Genomic DNA, 19,478 nt, shown 5'->3' on the forward strand with positions numbered 1-19,478 from the left:
GTTCTTTTCCTTTGCCTCCCGCTAGTCGTTCTCGACTAGAAGTATCGTTTGATTGAATAATATCGAGGATAATATCGAAACAGTTCTAAGCAAAATCTGAATTCTTTATTTTATTTCTTGTTTCTCTTCTTTTTTTGACGAGATATATCCTCTAAACCAAGTATAATTCGAACAAGAACAATATAGGACAAAAGCATATACAGGACGGCGAAGACAGAAAGAAATTTACATAGGAGCTAAATGTATGATACAAAGGTTAGGGCAACAGCAGTCTTGATGAAATTGGTCGGCAAAAGACGCGTGCACTTGCTATGCCTTCGGCCTTTCCAGCAGATGGATGGGGTAGGCATAGAACTCAAGGTTGTCACTGGGAATCGGGTTCTTCGGAGGGGGAGGCTACATGCTTGTCGCTCAAATTCACCGCGATGAAGGATTTAGGGAGTTCCACACTATAGTTTGAGTTAGTAAGGGGAGAAGGCGCCATGAAACTAGGTTAGAGGAAGAGAGAGGGGGGGGGGGGGGCTCTGACGTATCAAATTTGGCCTTCAGGGTTTCGATCACTTCTTTCCAGTCCTGATGGGCCGTCAGGCTGCGCCGAGGGGCACAACCGATCGCGTGACGGGAATCCAATTGTACGTCAAGAGGATCAAAGGCGTGGCAGCCGGGGCTGATGGAAATTCGAATTGAGTAAGAATTGACCTCAGACTCACTATCCCGGGCTTCATAGAGTTCGAAGCAAATCTGAGACAGGTAGTCAAGTTCCGGGATTGCACTGCGAGCAATCTTGGTTTGAATGCCACCCTCAAGGATACAGTTCAACAGAGTGTAGATGTGAGATTCCTTGGTAAAATAGAAGAACGATTTGGCATCTGAAGATGCCTGGACCTCCTCCAGGTCGCGCACGATTTCCTGTAGCAGTGGGAGGGAGGTGAGAAGGCCAATTTCAAGCTTCTCGCTATCAGTGATGCCGTATTCCTGGGGTGTCACGTAATCAAACAGGACTTTTGCCAGCTTGTACAGCTCTCGCAATTTAGAAAGTCGCTCATCCATCTTACACTTGCTAGAATTAGACCCTGGAAAAAGCTTGAAATAATGATCATAGGAATCATCGAGCGCTCGAAGATGTGGCAGTGACTCCAGTGCGGGAAAACGCTTTTTTAATCCGAGCCGATGGGCAAAAGTATGGCCATCTGAGCGCTCATCACCCGGGGCTTCCAAGCCAGTCTTGCTGTCCGAATTCGAATCAGACTTCGCTGGGCTTTTGCATTTAATGCTGTTCTTTTCATCCTCGTCACGATCGCTATCCGGGGGCATGAAGACCCATTCCAAGAACTGGCGATTATGAAGAGCATCAAACTTCATGCTATCATAAAGTTCGGACAGCTTGCTTGGGTCAACCTTTTCCGTGTCACAAAACTCGGCAAAAAGCTTCTCCCATCGCTCCTTGAATAGCCGCGGGTCCTCTCCAGCGCACCAACGACCTTGGACACTGGAAATGTCTGGTTGCTCAGACACTGAATCAGCCTTATTCGACAGGCCTGACCCTTCAGAACTTTTGGGAGACGGTGATGAACCATTCGAAGAACTTTCAAGCTTCTCAAAATTGTGACGCATGACACTCCGGTGAAACTGCATCAGTTCAACCACAGTCGCAAGAACAACAGACGGTTCCGGTATATTACTGTCTTTCGGCCATGCAAATTGTGACGGTGCTGACCCTTCACGTAACAAGAGTTTGAGCTTCTTCTTGACTTTATCCATCACGTCTTTCGCAGCATTAGAGTCGTCAAGTAGATCCTTTCGGACTTGAATGAGGTCTCCCGGTATCTCTTTTTGGTCAAGAAATGAACACGCCCAAATCTGGGCTATACAGAGAAAAAAAAAGGAAGTTAGTAATCAAGAAGAGAAAATCAATCTAAGGAACCCGACTTACCACTTGTGCTCACTCTCCGCTCTGAGCTTGTGAAAAGGCGAACATTATTGAGCGCTTCCTTATTCATCAGCTTTAGGTCATCTCGCATATTCAACCCAAGGTCCTGCGATTGATAACGTGCGGCATGTGTAGGTTCTCCTCCCCATTTGATCACAAGCTGAAGTTTATCTAGAATCAGGTCGTTTTCCACAGCAGAGAAACGAGAGAAGGTGGCACCAGAGATAGAGTCACTGCGGCTCTGAGAATGACGCAGAGCCTCGCTTTCAGCGGCAGCCTCGTTAGCCACCGGCGAGAGGGGTTCTTCGGGGACAATCTCCCCCGGCAGTGCAGCCTGGGTTGTGGATGAGACTGATTGTCGCATTTCCTCCGGTCTCCGTTTTCTAAACATGGGCTTGATCTGTACTTTAGTTCCTGGCCAACCACCCTTCTTTTCCAAAGATGTACGAAGCAGCTTCAGCTTCTCCATGTCCTCGAGTCCTTGTGCCATAGCTACTTTCACGGCCTCGGAGACGCTAGACAAGGCTGCCTCGCCTTTGATCACAACCTCCTCTTGATGTCCCTTCAGAAGATCAACAAATGGCTGGCTGTGGAAAGTAAACTTGAATTTCTGCTTTGGGGTTCGATCGGCATGTCGAATGACTGCCACCATTCCCTTCAGCTTCCACGAGTGTTTCGAAGCAGGGAGTGGAGGCAGAGCGCCATCCCCAGAGTGGTGCAGAGAAACTGCCGGGGATTTTGTATTGGAGGGACTATACCCTCGAGGCTCAGAGTGACCTTCTGAGGAATTGAGCTTACTTAAGTTGACACCTGGATCCGCACTCTCCAGCCCAGACGATGACGCGAGCGAGGGGGCGACGGTGGAGGAGACATCTGACGGTGCTGTTTCATGATTTTTATGTCCACTCTGGCTCCCATATAGTCTTGATGTGCTTGGAGATTTGAGCAGCGTCTTTAGAGCTTGACGATGAGACCCAGCGGTGCTCCGGCGTGTGGGGCCCATTTCCGGGGATGGCGGCTCCGATGGCTCCAGGGCTCCTTCATATCTGCGACGCTCGGCCAGAAATGTATCCCGCAGAATATTGGCGCATTTGTCATAGTAATCGTTGTTGTCTTTCACAAAGCTCCAACCATTGACATCAATCACATAGCTTTTGTCACCCACGCGAAGCATGTCAAAGCCGCAGATTCTTTGGCCGAACCCGTTCGAGATTTTGGAGGCAATAGCGGCCTCCTCTTTGCTCAACTTCGTGATATATCGAAGTTCCTTTCCGTGAGTATTCCGCCGAACGAGTCCATCAACCACAGGAGATTTGCGAGTTTCCGCGTGGCAAAAGTCCGGACCCACGGTGTAGGCTTTGACATCCTCAGCATTGTCCACCCGTAGAAACTGTTCGTAGAGATAACTTGTTTCTTTCTCTGTGACTGATCGTGGCACGGAAAGGCTGGGGTCATATTCTGAGCTTTTATTGCCGACTTTGCGAAAAAGTTTGCGACCTCCACCTCCGTATTGTTGATCATTCGGGAAGTAGATATGAATATTATGGTCTTCCCCATTGACGGGCTTTTCAACAAACGGCTTTCGGAAGACTTTGCCGTCCACCACCAGCGCCTCCCCATCTTCCGACATCGAGACCTCTTGGGTTCTGGGTGCACCACCACCTGTTCCATCTTCTGGACCCTCCAGCTTGACTCCGGTGAGCCGATGTATGTGCTGAGCGACCTCTGCAGACTCAAGAATTGGGCCCCCATCGCGATTTACCTCCATTCGTTTGGGGGTTGGGACCCCCATCTGATCCAGGATCCGCAGACACAGGCGCCGGTCCCATAATACCTTCTGCATGGGTAGGTCATTGACGCAGAAAGGCTTTCGAAGTTTGGAATATGCGATGGCTTTGTCCAGCGGGAATCCATCTGAAAAGAAGGCGATCAAGAAATCGCAAACGGGCCAATTCTCGACGGCTTCGTCGAGGATCACCTTGTCACCGAAGACAATCACTTCAAAGTCCCCCTTAGATTGGAGCCGCGTGAGAATGTTCTGGCTGGGCTTGCTTCGGGCCTTGATATCCAATGCACAGACACCAATCCGCCAGGCCTTGGAGGCACTAGGGTCCCTCTCGCTAATGGAGCTTGCGGCGGTGCTCGCCGCTGTGCTTCCACTGAATCTCCGCGGCGCGCGGCTTGACGCCCGTGTTGAGTGGCCAATGAGGGTGGCCGAACGTGGGTCAAATATCGCATCGGTCTTCCCTGGTTTCATGGGAGAGTGTTGAGCAGGAGGCTTGGTTGCGGTCGTGGGCTCCGAGGTCGCGGGATCCATCTGCAGCTCCGAGGGTGGTACTGGGGCGCCTAGGCTGTGATATTCTAGTGGGGCTCTAGACGAGCCCGCATCTGAGGACGAGCCACCCGTGTGGCCATTGTCAGGATCCATATCACGATGTACGACGTGGATACGGAGAGGGAGGGTGGAAAAAGAATGGCGAAGGATGGCGGTCCGGGCGGAGGGGCTCGGTAGTGGTGGTGGGGGGGGGGGTGGTTCGGGGTTCCAGATGCGGGATCCAAAAGTAAATGTATGTGAATGTATCTGTTGGACGCTGAACCCGTACAAAAGGAACAAATGTAAACATCTCTTGTCCCTTCAAACGAGAATCGGACTATCTTAATCCTTTATTTTGTAGCTAGCTCCTGCTAGAGAGCAATTTACATCGAAAAGTTCTACTAAATAATGACCCGCCAGCAAGCCAAGCCGGTCGGGATGGTGACGATACTGGAATTTATGTCAAGTATGCGCTCATTCAAGGCAAATACTTCTCATATGAAATTCCCTACATATGCTCTCGAGCCATCAGGTTCGAGTTATGATTGAAATTTAGGTATCGTTCATATGGTAGCTTCATATGAAAAACACATAGGGCGACCAGTGTCGATCCTCTCCTCCGGAAGCTCGAAGGCGGTCAAGCCTCGAGCTCTCCGCCTGCTGAGAAAAAAAATCTCCTGCCAAAAAAAACCCGAGAACAGAGCGCGACCCTTAAACTCCCCGCTTCAAACGAGAAGCCATTGGGGATTTCGGTCTTTTGTTGACGGGATATTTTGTGCTCTTGCTGCTTGAGTACTTTGTTTCATCTCTGCAACTAATCCTGACCCCCTTCGCTACCGTGGTCTATCTTGCCTACAGTGGCATTATCGGGTTGTAAAATCAACTCCCCACCGCAAGCAAGAATGCCGGCATTGACCAGCGAGACCTTTGACTTGCCTCTGGCAAAACGGCAAAAAACAACTCCTGATCAACATGCTCGGGATGTTTCTCGTGGAGGGTCAAAAATCTTTGCGCCCTTTCGGGTACGTGAGGACCGCATGCTCTTGTTCAGAATTCTGCTAACCACGTCTCGTGAGATCACAGACACTAGGACTTGTCTCCCCCACTTCCGTTCCTTTCACTAGTGTGCGATTGGGAAAATCGACTTTCCAGATCACGACCTCTGTTGGCCATTCACTGCAGACCTATGATCTGCGTAAAGGCTTGAACCTGATCTTCCTGACCCGCCCATCCACCCCGGAAGTCATCACCGCCACCCATGCCTGGCAGGACAAAGTTTTTGCTGCCTGGGGCTATCTTCGGCCGCGGTCCCCCGGGGGAATTTGGGTGTTCAAACGAGGCAAACGAGTGGCGTCCCTGGAAGGCCCTGCACTAGATGGGCCCATCGAGCGATTGGCAGTCTTTGGTTCGTGGATCGTGGGCTGTTGGGCAGGGGGCATAGAGATCTGGAAGACGGGTAGTTATGAGCACTATGCCAGTCTTCGACCCCGGCCCATCTCCGGCCCGGCCGGGGACCAGGTCTACTCGGGAACCATGTGCACGATGCCAACCTATCTCAATAAGATCTTTGTGGGACGGGTGGACGGTGGCATCGACATTTGGAACTTGCGCAGTGGAAAACTGCTGCACACCTTTCTTCCCCCCTCGTCCGCTTCTGGTGCCGTGACAGCCATGTATCCAACCCCTGCTTTGTCGCTTCTGGCCATTGCCCATAAGAACGGCTCTTTATTCATCCAAAACGTTGACTCGGGTCAGCTCGTTCTGAGCTTGCGGACGGCATCTGCTCGCGCCTCTCCGGTGACATCGATCACGTTCCGAAGCGATGGACTGGGTGCGGGTCACGATGGCCGTAAGGCCGGTGTGATGGCCACAGCTTCCGGTGGTAGCGGGGATATCACCATGTGGGACTTGAATCAGGGAGGTCGGGTGGCCGGGATTCTGCGTGGTGCTCATAAAGTATCGAACGCTGAATCCGCCATGGGGGTAAACCGAGTCGAATTTTTGGATGGACAGCCCGTCCTGGTCTCCTCAGGAGACGACAACGCTCTGAAAACTTGGATCTTCGACGAGACTCCTTTCTCGCCGACTCCACGTCCGCTTCATGTGCGGGGCGGCCATTCCGCGGCTGTCAGTGCCTTGAACTTCATCCCGGCACCTTCGGACGGTTCGGACTCCAGTGGAAAATGGCTGCTGAGTGCCAGCAAGGATTGTAGTCTCTGGGGTCTCAGCTTGCGTAAGGATAGCCAGCACGCTGAGCTGTCGCAAGGCAACCTGGAGCGCAAAGCCAAGAAGCAGGGGCCAGCCGGCCAATCCAATGCAACTCCCGTAGAGGCTCTTCGGGCACCGGAGATCACGTCTATCGCATGCTCTTTGAATCGTGACGGTGGTATGGGTGTGACCACTTCCGGTCCGATCTGGTCAAATCCCAAGTTCGGAAGCACCGATGCCTCCAACGCAACCGGTTGGGAGAGTGTGGTGACCGGGCATCGAGGCGACAAGCATGCCCGTACATGGTTCTGGGGTAAGAAGAAAGCAGGCCGATGGGCATTTCCCACGAGTGATGACACTGAAGTCAAGGTATGTGGCCCGTAGCCCGAGAGCCTCGGAACCTCCAAGTCAAAAATAACTAATAATTGGTCGTGAATAGAGCGTGGGCATGTCTCAGTGTGGAACATTTGCACTTGTTGGATCTGCCGGAGGGTCAATCGACATGTTCAACATGCAATCCGGTCTTCATCGCCAAAGTTTTCCCTCTCGATCACCAAAAGCCCGGTCTAGAAAGACTCCAACAGTGCAAGACTCCACTGCCTTGGATTCCACGTCAGATATCAAACACACTAAGGCGGTGACCGGTTTGATGGTGGATAACTTGAACCGGATGGTGATCAGCTGTGGGTTGGATGGGAAAGTCAAGGTAGGCTCAGTCTCTTTTCGGGGGGATTATGGCAACTAACTAGTACTGTCTTTAGTTCTGGGATCTTCTCTCGGGGAGCCTCATTGACGAGTTAGACTGGCACCCGATGGCGGCCATTACTGGACTTCGCTATAGCAAGACAAGTGAGTTGGTTGCCTTTAGCTGCGATGATCTTTCCATCCGCGTCGTGGATCTTGAAACCCGCAAACTAGTTCGTGAGTTCTGGGGGTGTGTGGGTCAGGTCAATGATTTTATTTTCTCCAACGATGGGCGATGGATCATTGCGGCCTCGATGGACTCTGTGCTCCGCGTATGGGACCTGCCCACCGGGCATCTCATCGACATCTTCCGAGTTCCTAGCACCTGCGTTTCGCTGGCCGTGTCATCTACCGGCGAATTCCTCGCAACGGCCCATGCAGGAAGCATCGGCATTAGCCTCTGGAGTAACCGCAGTCTATTCATGCCAATTTCAACGAAAAACCTGGACGAAGATCTCATTGCCGACGTGGGGGTACCGACAACGGCCGGGGAGAGTGGTGCCGGGCTCGTGGAAGCAGCCTTCTTGGATACGCCCGAGCTGGATGACGCCGAAGGCCCGTTGCCGGCCACGGAGCAGCTTCGAAAAGACATGGTTACGTTGAGTTTAGTTCCCAAGAGCCGGTGGCAAGCACTACTCCATCTTGATGCAATTCGGGTATGGAATCCTTTTTCCCTTTTGATCTCCTTCCTGTCGATTGTCGATTGTTCACGTTGTGAGAGCTAACGCTGTTTGTGTTTGTTTAGGAACGAAATCGACCCAAGGAAGCGCCGAAGGCCCCGAAAAAGCACCATTCTTTCTCCCCTCGCTTCTTGGTCCTAACAATACCCAGCCATCTAACAACGCTACCGATGCTGGCGACGTGGGATTTGCCTCCCTCGCTGAGACAGCGGAGGCTGAGCGATCCCGAATCATCAAGGCCCAGACGGGCGTGACTGGTGCTTCTGACTCTCTCATTACTCGGCTGCTGGCATCTGGGCATCGCTCGGCCGATTTTGAGCCCCTGATTGAGCACCTCAAGTCTCTCACTCCCGCTCGGGCCGATCTGGAGATCCGATCGCTCGATCCACGTGTGCGCAATGGATTTTCCGAGCTCTCTGGGTTTGTGGCTGCACTCACGATGCGGCTGCGGCAGCGGAGAGACTTCGAGTTGGTTAATGCTTGGATGGCGGTCTTCTTGAAGATCCACGCCGATACTGTGGGGCTTTGCTCCCATCGGGATGAGCCAGAATATCAATTGCTGCGTGACGCTCTGGCATCATGGGCCCTTGAGCAACAGCAGGAAGGGAAACGCTTGGCCGGACTTGTGGGATACTGTCGCGGTGTAGTGGGTTTCCTCCGATCCGCTCGCTGAGACAGAGCAGACGGAGGGGTTTCTTCCCAGGGCCTGGTTACGGAGGTGTATGTATGTGTGTGATTGTATATATATATTTGAATCAGATAGACGGTCGGCGGAGCCGTTTCCACTATCAACTTTGTTCTTCATACTCGTTCTTTTTGGACTGTTCTAGATTGGCTCTTAATTTCCATTCCGCTTCAAGGAGTGAGATAGTATAGAGATCTAGGCTCTAGATATGGTAGATCTATATATTTCCAGTTCTATTTCAGGCTCTTAGAGACACCTCTGCCTATTACCACAGCTGGAAATGAGGGCTTTTGTCGTACTATGGGTAGTCTTCAATAATCTCCTGTTGACAGGACCGTAGTGGAGTTGTCAGCGGTGGCCTCGACTTCCTGACTAAGATCGTACATTTCTGGAGAAAAAAATGTCTCGACAGCCTCACCACACTCCGCGGAACCCACACAATTCCGGGCCATGGGAATCCCCTATTTAACCAGGCATCTTCTCCCATATGCCGAGTCCGTTCTCCTAAACGGAAGCAGCTTGGACAGGCCGCAACAGGATGTACCTCGAGTGCAGGCGGTGGTTATTGATGGACCCAGTCTGGTATATCATGTCTACTACCGACTTCTGGCCTGGATGGACTCCACACAAGATGCGTTGGACATCCAGCCCACCTGTAACGAGGTCAGTCGCGCCTTTGTGAACTGTCTGGTCGAATTGATTCGTCGGGGCATTGAGATGTAGGTCCTCGTCCTCGTCTGATATCCGTCCCTCCTAACCCCATGACAAGACAACAGATCTGTTTTGATGGCGCCCTGCCCGTCTCCAAACGGGACACCCGGTTGTCTCGAATTGAAAAATCGAGACATCGGTTGGAACTAACCCGTCGCGGGGTGATTCCTTCCACGCAGGCGTGTCGGAAAGAGCTGTCGATTCGGCCAGCGCAGTTGTGGAATAGTCGCAATATCTCCGCTCGGTGGAGGAATCTTCCCGAAAACCCCTTCATGGTCTCAGCGGTATTTGAAGATCTGCGGTCCAGATGGAACCGAGCCCGAATACTAGAAGAAACCCAGTATGATGCCCCGTCATTCAAGGGTTCCGAGTATCCGTGGGCCAACATCACAGTCATGGTGGCGGGGGAGGCGGATCGTGAGTGTGCCCGGGTGTCCAAACTAAAGGGATCAACAATCCTCACAAATGACTCCGATCTATTGATACATGATCTCGGGCCGCAAGGGACAGTGGTGCTGCTGAACTCGATGCACATGCCTGGGGAGACAGATCTATCTGGTTCCAGCATTCCGGAGATTCGGGGGTCAAGACTACACCCTAGAGAGCTTGCTCGCCGCCTAGATATTCAAAGCCTTCAACGATTTGCCTACGAATTGAAATTGAACCCCCAGCTTGGCTTCTCGGAGCTACTTCGTCGGTCAAAAGAGGACATCTCCTTGACTACACACCCGAATGACTACCATGAGTTTCTCCAGGAGTATGAAGAGGCAGGCGATCCGTCGGTCATGATCCCTGCTGGGCTGCGACTTCAATCTCTCGACCCAAGGGTATCAGAGCTTTTCTGCCAATATGAAAGCCCGGCTATTTTTGGCCGTGATGAGATTCCTCATATCTACCTAGGGATTCTCCACGAAGATCATGACCGGCGGTGTGCCTGGGAACAGGGTCGAGCCTACAGGGCACTTGGCTATGCGCTGCTTAAGCTGTCTCGGTCATCACCGCTTCAATTTCCAATCGTTCATGAGTTTGTTCGTCGTGGCAGTCGGATCGTGGCGGAACAAATTACACTCCCTGGGTTCAAGACGGCGGCTTCTGACCTTTCTGCCTTGCAGGTACGTCTCAACCAGGCAAAGAGTGTCTTTGATCCAACCTGTCCGTCAACATTTTGGGTTCTATTTGCCCTGTCCGAAATATATCGCGACCAACGGAACCAAAGAATGATCCCAAGTGCGGCGCAGCTGGAACAGTTTCTGATTAAGGGATACATGGGAACAACGACGGATTGGGCCGACGTGCACCTTTTAGCCCAGATCCAAGCCGTGCTATATTCCCTACGTATGCTGCGGCAATTTATTAGCCTTGCGGCCAGCGATGGTCTTTCCTTTCCAGCTCAGTCTGTCCTAGAAGAGCTACCGCCGCTCTATCTTCTCCTGAGGTCTCGAGATGAGTTTCTTCGAAGCTTTGTCGCGGATAAGGACATGATTCAGCATTCGGTCTTCCAGTTTTTTCAATCCTACGCTTGATTGAACTCCCCTCCTCTCCCCGGAAGGAACTAGATCGCGGCTCCCATTCTAGCCGAAGGGTCCATACTTAAGAAGTCAAGATGGTTATAAGCCATGCATCAAGCCATACCATTATTTTACATAAGCACATAAATCATAAATCCCATAATTCTCCCCTTTCTCATCTACGATATGTTACCAGGGGTCATATATGCGACATTTTAAAAGCTGAAAAAGGTTATGTCAATTGTCGGTCAAGAAATCCTCCAACCGCTATGGGTATCTATTCGTTGAAGCCTGGGAAGGCCATCATCTCCAGCTAGCGTCGCACCTCAAAACCAGAGAGATCCTTGGAGGGGAAGGGCTCTTTGAACGCCAGTCATTTGGACAATACCATTGGTATGCATGAACAAGTAGACCGCCTGTGGTCCAGTAAAGTACCTCATATGCGAGTCCGGTGACCGCTGGCGCTTCCTTTGAGAAACAGTTGAATGAGCTTCCACCTGCCCGACCTCTACTTCGACGGCTATATCTGACCAAAGAAGCCCGAGTGGGGTATAGCATGCGGGAAGAGATGCGTCGGGGTGGAATTTGCTCTACCTGCTTCCCACAATTGGTGTGGTGAACTGGATTTTGAACACCAGAGAGCCAGCATGGAAAGTCTTGTCTCGAGATTGAATGGCACCCAGGCACTAAAGTGGATAGAGAAGTTTCACTTCTCGGGAGCATCGGGGAGTCGCTCGATCACATATTTCCCACGCGCCACGCTCATTATTGGGGCACCAGGAATCTTCCTATTTCAGGTGTTAGCAGGACTATGACTAACAGATTTCCTGAACAGACCACCCGTCACCCACCTAATGCGTCTCTTAAGATCACGATCATTGGTTGCCACGATATAGACACGGTGCTTGATGACACGGTCAACAAGGCAGTCATCGGCATATGTGCCCTTGTGATCGCACTTGATTCTTTCAAATCGGGGGTCCTTTGCGACCCGCAATGCGAGTCGGTATTTTTGGCCCAGCTTCTCCAACTCTGCAATAACGCAGTCGGTAACAATTGGGATGCACTTGGCATATAAGCAGTCCATCATGGTTGGAATCACTTCAAGCTTGTGTTGGATGGTGTGGGAGATGAAATTTGTATCCACAAGGACCGAGTACGGGGGGCGAGCGCCGTGTTATATTGGAAGAATAGGGAGGATGGGGCCTGTGGTCTGGATACGCGATGGATCGGGTCAGTGGGCAATGCCTGTAATATGGAAAGAATTCACGCACGCCTCTCGAATCACCTCCTCCTTCCCAGCTTTGGTGGCTTTGCCATTCTTATCGTCTTTGGCATTATCCTTGCTGTCTCATCCATCAGCCATGTCAATCTCGTATTGCAGATTGAAGGGGCGACATGAAAGCTTACAGGCGATTATCACGTAAAGAGATTGCTCGCTTGGTCTGGGCAAACTTGCGGGTCTTCTTTTGGACTCCCATACTGGCGATTTGGTGATCAAGTGTGGTGTGGTGTTTGGCGGGAACGCAAAGAAAAAAGAATTCGCGGCTGCAAGAGTATCTTATCGGCGTGACCCACAGCTCCGAGTCCAAGCGGGCTGACTAACCTTCATGCCTCAGGCTAAGAAGCGGCCGACTGTTGAACTGCACGTGACTACGGAATCTGATCAAGTGTGCACTCTTTCTTGTGATTGCAAGTAGAGTACAATACTTATTTACTTGTGAGTGATGCAGAATACAGATACATAGAAGAGGCAGATGAGAAGTGCCAATCCAGAGGTCGGATTCAAAAATATTTTCGATTGCATGTCTGATACATGGCTGGAGTAAAGGTTTTGAACAGAGCCTCCTCAGTCGAGAGATACCGGTTCTAACTTGGCAATTTGCTGAATGGAAGAATGTGCATCGCCGAACAACACTATGCCAATCATGTTCTCAACTCGGTCCAATCAATCAACAAAACTAAATCAGCAAATTTAACGCTCAACTTGATGCCTTCGATCCTAGAGCCTGAGAATTAGGCAAACCCGAATGCGAGGTGAAGGGTTGCGCTGTTCATTTGGGTGGGATAATTGGGAGAACAACATAATTCGAAAACTTGGGCCCGAAGTTGATGTGATTCATGCCAGCAAACTTGGCCTCGGAGCTGTGAAAAAGAAAGAAGCAAGGTCAGTAGGAAGGTATAATAGCGATCATTCTGGATTGTATGTGCCGTTTTCGCAAGCAAAAGAGAAAAGAATCGTACCGATCATTAGGGTCGTCATGATGGAAGTGATAGCCGGCGCCCTGCGTGTCTCCAGACGCAACTTCAAAGACAAGCTTGCCCCCCTTGTCAATGATAACATTGGTCGGCAGCACCTCCACATCTACCGCGTAGATATCTCCTGGAATCACCGGTTGCACGTCTGTGCTGAAATAGTCCCGAGCTGGCAGGTAAGGAAGATGCTTTGAACTTTCCAAATTCACCTTTCGTAGGCTGACACGAAGCCAGCCTTTACAGATTGGCACGGGGTCTCCACCGGAGCCTGTATAATGAATCTCCTTCCCGTCGGGGGAAATGTGCGGAGAGTCACGAACAGATCAATATCACTGGGAACTGGGCCCGTCGGATATGGAGTCAAGGAAACATGCAGCCGGGCAGTGATGTTTCCGGTAATCTCGGTCTCCTCTTTGAAGGGAGCAGAGAGGAATTGAACTAGTTGTGGGTTGCGAAGATTGCCCAAAGCAGGATACGAAACCTTTGACCAACATGCGTTTGTCGATTCGGCTTCAAACTCATCGGTAGTGAGTCACCGATCCGAGGTTAAATAGAACTTGGTGTACTGAGTCCGAGCAATTGGCCACTCATTCTCCTGTCGGCGTGGGTACTGGCGTTCGGCATCGGGGTTGTTGAATCCAACATCGCCCTTGCGGAGGACCAGGTCGACTGGAGGCAATTTGCCCTTGACACTCCAACCGACTCGATCTTCTCCCTTGAGGAAAGCATGCAGGAAGCTTCGTTGGATCTCTACGCCCTCAGGAGAGTAAAAGAGAAGGTCATGGCGTCCGGTGACCGTGCGGAGATATTTCAACTCAGACCCAGCTTGCATGAAGCCTTGGATATTTCCCCGGAGGTGCAAAACAATTCCACCCCAGTTACCCACCGACAGAAGGGGGACTTTGACATCCTTGAGGTCATACTCCTTGGATGCGTAGTACTCCTGGTTGCGGAACTGGTTGGTCCGGTTATCTTGAGTCTGATCACGGCAATTCTGGGCCAGTTCCTCGTCCGTGAGGGTCCCCTCGCCTCCTTTGCCCGGCTTCCCATACTGGTTTCGGCCAACTTTGACCCACCAAAAATCAATGAACACATTGGACAAGATGCCGCCCTGGCGACAGCGGTCTCGGTAGAAATCGGACATGCCTTCCCAGGGGATAATGGCCGCCAATCCCTTTGGCTGCCGAGCTGCCACTCGCCACTGACTACCGGCATAGTAGCTGACTCCCAGTAAACCAACCTTTCCATTTGACCACTCCTGTCTGGCAGCCCATTCGACCACCTCCACGAATGCGTCACTAATACTTCGGCTCTGCGCCCGTTAGCCTCAAGAGACCAATTGTACCATTGCGGGCAAGTTGGAACAGGCGCAGCTCTGAAACCTTACCATAGTGTCCAAAATCCCGGGGGATTGGTTCGTTCCACGCTCATCTACTCGAACAACAGCGTATCCGTGCTTTGTCCAATAGCCCGGATCTGGCGTTTCCCATGCCGAATGCGCTGATTTGTGCTCGGGGTTGATTTCGTTCCAGGACGGAAGTTTCCAACTGAAGGTGTCAGATCCATGCTTTGAGACAGCCGAGAAGGAACATTACTCTTTGTATGAAATGTCCTTCCCATAAGGACCGTAGGTCAGAATCACCGGAAATTTATGGAGACCTCGCGGCTTGTACACGTTGACGCGGACCAAGCCTGGTGTCGTCACGAGAGGAATAGACACATTTTTCTCAAAAATGTATGGGAAAGACGTCTCATCAATCTCGGAGATATCTTCAAAGGCGTTCGAAGTATCCATCTGTGCGGCGTTTTCAATATATTGTCTTAGTCTGTCTTTTCTTGCGTCTTCTTTAGGTTTCCGAATACTGGTGGCGGCGGAAAGAAATTCTGACTTAGAGAGAAATAAAAGGCGCGGGGACGGTCGTCTTAAGTTTCTCTTCCTCATGGCGCTCCTCTTCAGTGTAGCGTGAGGGATCCAATCGACGTACATCGGATTTACGAAACCAGTTGTTTGCGGGTGTTCGCAAGGTCGATATCCTGAGCAGGCCCCAAGGTTCGATCTTGAAACCATTTGACCAGCCATGTCACAACACGGGAATATACAGGAGCCCCGAGCAAAATTGCATCGGCCTCTAAGATATGCTCCAGCATGAACGGTCGGTCGTCGGCTGTATTTTCCAAGTCCGTTTGAGTGCCTGCTTGAGACCCGGAATTGACAAATGGATGTGGAATCTGCCCCGCGATTGTTGAGTTGCCAATACTGACCTCGTTGAGTCGAATTGGCGTGATTGACGCAGAGGGTGAGGCTATCTGCACCTCTCGCAGTGCTGTGAGCAGCGTCAATTCCGTGTTCCCGCCTGTGGACCCTGCGGAGAATGCAACGACTTTCATTGTGGGTATGAATATTGACTTGTATTTGGACGAGCTCGAGACAATATTTCGTGATATATCCAAGGCTATACGATTCATGAAACTATGGATCAATGAAGAAGAGGTCAGCCTGTGATTCACTTTGGTATTTATGTACAGTTGTATATTCTCTCGCAATTGCTAGAATGGGGGGTCCAAGCGTCCTGGCCGTGGCATGTAAGATTAGACCCTACGTTGCGTGACTACGCAGCCGCTTGTTTGCGGGGATCCGTCCACCCCACCTAGCCGGTACCATGCACTGTTCCATGCCCACCGGCAATTGCAAAAATGAATATTGTTGAGAAGGGGAAATTGCTGAATATGGGGAGGGCCCACACCCTTCTCTGTACGTCCCGCGAGGACAGAAACACTCGATTCCTCACTAGTTTTGTATCGTATCCCGGGTAGACTCGGAACCTAGCGTCGTAATATAAGAATCAATTTTTACATATCTTTCGCTGAAGCAGCCTCTGTTTCCTCTATGAGAGGCTTCTTTCCATCGTGGCGTGGTGTGGCTTGTTGGCTGGTTCGCCGACCTATCTCATCCTGCCTGCATTCTCAGGCTTGCCGTAGAGCGCCCTGGTTCGGGAGTAAGAATTAGGCAGTAAGTAGTAACAGAATCCTCCAAACATGAATATTAGTATACTTCAGATCACATATGTCTAGCTAGGGTTATATTAACATGCTAAGACAGGAGGAGTACGTTACTCGATCTAGAGAAGAATAAATAATCTGATACTTTATGTTTAAATCTAGATGAATTAAACCTATTAAATTGGTATTAAACTAGAAGATGTTAGAAGGAACGCGGCAGAGATGATAATTATCAATTATAAATGATAATAATATTTATAAATAATTCTAAAGAAAAGAGCTTTAATTTATTATAAATCTACTAGACATAAAAGGATTCTAACTACTCTTAATAAAGTATCCTTCTTCATCTTTCTATTTTTCCATTTCCTTTTATTCTAATTATTTTTCTTTATTTATCTCTTGATCTTTATAGATCATCTTTATAATCGTACTAGTCTTGTGGTGGAAAAATAGTGCTTTCAAATGATAGAAGGTGGTGGGGGCGAAATGCTAGTGAAATACGTGAAAGAGAACCTATTTACTGAGTGAGTCCTTTTCGAATTGAGTTAGTTTTAGCCGGTGATAGTGTATATCCACGTGCGAATATATACTAGTTGCACGGAGCCGCAGTGTAGAGAACGATATATTGCATAGCTTCACTTCCGCGTGTAGAGATTTGATACGATTCTCTTGGATATCCTTCAGGGCTAATAATGACTTGCCCTCTTGAGTTGGTCCCCTTTTGCCAGGATTAGAGCGTTTAAATGGCATGGTTGCTAGTTGAAAAAGGATAATGGAGAGAGAAAGAGACGCGGATTTGGTGGGGTGATTAGTTTAACCGGGTGGTCATCTTAACCGGGAATTACGTTAGAAGACAGCAGATCCATAAACCAGTCATTATCAAGAATTTCGTCTCCAAAAGAACCAGGGGAAGGAATCTCGCCTGCATCCTGCGACGAAGGCATGGTCGCGGGAATCACATCGTCGACTCCGACCCTTGCCTCCCATTCTGGTCGAAGTGACCGAAATATTTGCGCAGAACGAGAGAACACATCGCCATCTGCGTTATCGCGATTATCCATTCCAGCAATACCAGGGACCTGTTCCAGGTTGGTAACGATCTGATTCAGAATGGAGAGTGGGTTTGCGGTTTTTCGGACATGCATTTTGTCCCACATTGGAACGTCGAGAGTGGCAAGTCGGTAGAGAGTGGTGAGGCAACGAACGAGCTGGGAGAAGGTTGAAAACGAAAACCCAACATAGCCAGACGGTGGGATCGTGAGAAAAACATCAAACCAGGAGTTAATAGAGGTAAGTGCTAGGTAGAGATTTTCACGTTCGGATATTGTCAGATCATTCGATCTGAGAGATATACCTGATAGTGCGACTTCGAGTTCAACACTATAGAGATGCAAGAAGGTAACTAGTCGGATGTAAGATAAGCTCTTTCACTTTTTTCCGTTGTCAAACAGGCATACCATTTTTCGGAGAAGTATTAAATATTATAGTTTTGATGTGCGCTAACTCGGAGAAGAAGTTTGATGGGGTTTCGGCTCTTTCTATCCATCTGAAGTGTCGACTATGTAGTGAATCTTGAGTTACTGTCTCAACAACGAGCTGTAGCCGCACCTGCTGGACCAAAATATCGTCATTCAAGCACTCCTTTTGTTTGTCAAGTAACTCGAGACATTCGTCTAGGTGCGGCGTCCAGCGGAGCGCATCGATTTTGTGAAGAAATGAAGAGATTCTAGATGGGGTAAGCAAGTGTTCTCTGAGAAACAGCGCTTATCGTACACTGATGTGACCAGGAAGCATCCAAGAACAGCTCTCCGCTCTTCCATTGTTCGACACTGCTTTGGACCAAAGGCCATCGATGCCTCATCCGGTAACGGTTTGTTGAGACCAAGGTCAAAAACTAACGATACTGCGAGCTGGGTAAAGACAGCCAGGAATGGCTTGCTGTGTACTTGATAGTTGGCCCTTTCGCGGAGTAATTAGTACGCATGATCGATTTCAAGAGAGAATGTCAGCTCTCATACCAGCCAACAAATGCCAGAAGCCCCAGGAGAAGATCAAGACTCTTCTCAGAGCGGACCACCATTTCCTGGGCTATTGTTTGTCGTACTCTGTTGCCCCAGCTCTGTTGCTGAGCCGATGATTTTGAGCTGATGGCCATAATGCAATGCCACAGAAACGGCCGCCTCCTTCGGAGAGACTCCGCGCTGGTTGTAAAAGGGATGTACAGAAAGGGAAAGTATTGCAGCTTTGAGGTCTGGAAATGTGTAAGATATTCCTCTGCCTCTAGTAGAGATGGCTCGCCTAGGTTTGACGGAGCTGCCGAGTCAGAGGCAGCCGGTGTAGTCGCTGGTGTGTTGTTTTGGTTCTTTCCTAGGCAATTCAAGACCGAGTCGTCGTCAGAATTTCGAACAGGAGTATTTTCCTGCCCAACGTCAACGGATACAGAATGATCTACAATGTTCGCGAGAGGAAGGTCTGCCGGACTGGTCCCAGCCTGCATCAGCGACACGAGGCTATCTATCTTGGCCTCCAGTCGATTTGCTTTGCTTGCCACTGGCCTTTTCGAATTACGGCGGCGCACTGTCTTTGCTGGCATACAGTCTCTGTTTGTCTTGTGGCATCTAATCCTATGGCATCAATATGTATGTTCTCTAAGATCGTGATGGCGAGGCGGCATACCGTTCACACGGCTCACCAGCTCCGCGAACGATACACTTGCGCTTCGACTGGGCGCAGTTGGCGCAAGACCGGCCATAGGGGGCGGGTGTACCTGGGAGAAGCGGGGAACCTTGATCCATCTTGAGACAGATGAGTTACCTCTGATGACCGGGAATAGCGTCCACCATAGCCTTGCACATCGATAATGATTCTGATGATGTGATGGTGAGGAAAGAGGGGGATGCGTCGTGATGCTATGCTGTCGTTAGTCAGCTCACATAACATATTGTAGTGGAGAATCGGCCAACGATAGGTGGTCTCTGATTGGAGGATATCTTTCCTGGCACGTAGTCTTTATAGAATATAGCTTGCATCTCCGATAGAGAGAGAATCAACTTTTACACATCTTTCACTGCAACAGCTTCCATTCTCTCTTTGGGAGGCCTTGCTTCATCGCGGTGTGTGGTGGTTTGTTGGTCTGTGTGTTGATCCATCTCATCCTGCCTGCATCACACGCTTGCCGTAGAGCGCCCCTAGTTCAATATGTAACGTAAAGTAATCAACCACCCAGCAACACCGATCCCATCAGCAAAATCGAATGAAACAATTCATCCACAAAACTGGAAAAGATGCAGATCAAAAAGGTCTATCTCTTCAATATGAACATGTGCCTGGTATGACTTTAATTCTGCTCAAAAATTGGACCTCGCGCTAAGTGAATATTTAGCCTGATTTAAGGCTAAATACACATGCAAATATGACTATCAATGAGCTGAATATGAAG

General features: G+C 50.0%; 7 protein-coding genes across 7 annotated transcripts; 2 read left to right on the plus strand and 5 right to left on the minus strand.

The window, feature by feature from the left end:
* Positions 1-364: 364 nt before the first annotated feature.
* On the minus strand, positions 365-4,358 carry N7462_001476 (inositol polyphosphate kinase VIP1; the record flags this gene model as incomplete). The annotated part of the gene is made up of 3 exons (XM_057073202.1): positions 365-449; positions 530-1,865; positions 1,934-4,358. 3 exons carry the CDS (start codon positions 4,356-4,358, stop codon positions 365-367), a joined length of 3,846 nt encoding a protein of 1,281 aa, XP_056936843.1.
* A 788-nt stretch (positions 4,359-5,146) lies between these two features.
* Positions 5,147-8,549, plus strand: N7462_001477 (rRNA-processing protein UTP21; the record flags this gene model as incomplete). The annotated part of the gene is given in 6 exon segments (XM_057073203.1): positions 5,147-5,266; positions 5,328-6,821; positions 6,892-7,158; positions 7,214-7,852; positions 7,942-8,010; positions 8,028-8,549. The coding sequence occupies 6 exon segments, from the start codon at positions 5,147-5,149 to the stop codon at positions 8,547-8,549; spliced, it is 3,111 nt and encodes a 1,036-aa protein (XP_056936844.1).
* Positions 8,550-9,011: 462 nt separating this feature from the next.
* On the plus strand, positions 9,012-10,795 carry N7462_001478 (PIN and XPG domain-containing protein; the record flags this gene model as incomplete). The annotated part of the gene is made up of 2 exons (XM_057073204.1): positions 9,012-9,280; positions 9,331-10,795. The coding sequence occupies 2 exons, from the start codon at positions 9,012-9,014 to the stop codon at positions 10,793-10,795; spliced, it is 1,734 nt and encodes a 577-aa protein (XP_056936845.1).
* Positions 10,796-11,486: 691 nt separating this feature from the next.
* On the minus strand, positions 11,487-12,261 carry N7462_001479 (rRNA-processing FCF1 family protein; the record flags this gene model as incomplete). Its single annotated transcript, XM_057073205.1, has 4 exons — positions 11,487-11,568; positions 11,632-11,846; positions 12,069-12,126; positions 12,191-12,261. The coding sequence occupies 4 exons, from the start codon at positions 12,259-12,261 to the stop codon at positions 11,487-11,489; spliced, it is 426 nt and encodes a 141-aa protein (XP_056936846.1).
* A 573-nt stretch (positions 12,262-12,834) lies between these two features.
* On the minus strand, positions 12,835-14,831 carry N7462_001480 (uncharacterized protein; the record flags this gene model as incomplete). Its single annotated transcript, XM_057073206.1, has 5 exons — positions 12,835-12,925; positions 13,025-13,255; positions 13,573-14,348; positions 14,424-14,583; positions 14,632-14,831. 5 exons carry the CDS (start codon positions 14,829-14,831, stop codon positions 12,835-12,837), a joined length of 1,458 nt encoding a protein of 485 aa, XP_056936847.1.
* A 197-nt stretch (positions 14,832-15,028) lies between these two features.
* On the minus strand, positions 15,029-15,424 carry N7462_001481 (Flavoprotein; the record flags this gene model as incomplete). Its single annotated transcript, XM_057073207.1, has 1 exon — positions 15,029-15,424. One exon carries the CDS (start codon positions 15,422-15,424, stop codon positions 15,029-15,031), a length of 396 nt encoding a protein of 131 aa, XP_056936848.1.
* Positions 15,425-16,869: 1,445 nt separating this feature from the next.
* On the minus strand, positions 16,870-18,834 carry N7462_001482 (Zn(II)2Cys6 transcription factor domain-containing protein; the record flags this gene model as incomplete). Its single annotated transcript, XM_057073208.1, has 5 exons — positions 16,870-17,441; positions 17,497-17,765; positions 17,813-17,998; positions 18,058-18,663; positions 18,716-18,834. The coding sequence occupies 5 exons, from the start codon at positions 18,832-18,834 to the stop codon at positions 16,870-16,872; spliced, it is 1,752 nt and encodes a 583-aa protein (XP_056936849.1).
* Between the last annotated feature and the right edge of the window lie 644 nt (positions 18,835-19,478).

This window comes from Penicillium macrosclerotiorum (genome assembly GCF_028827735.1).
Source record: "Penicillium macrosclerotiorum strain IBT 26536 chromosome Unknown utg000002l_segment0_segment0, whole genome shotgun sequence".
NCBI lineage: Eukaryota > Fungi > Ascomycota > Eurotiomycetes > Eurotiales > Aspergillaceae > Penicillium > Penicillium macrosclerotiorum.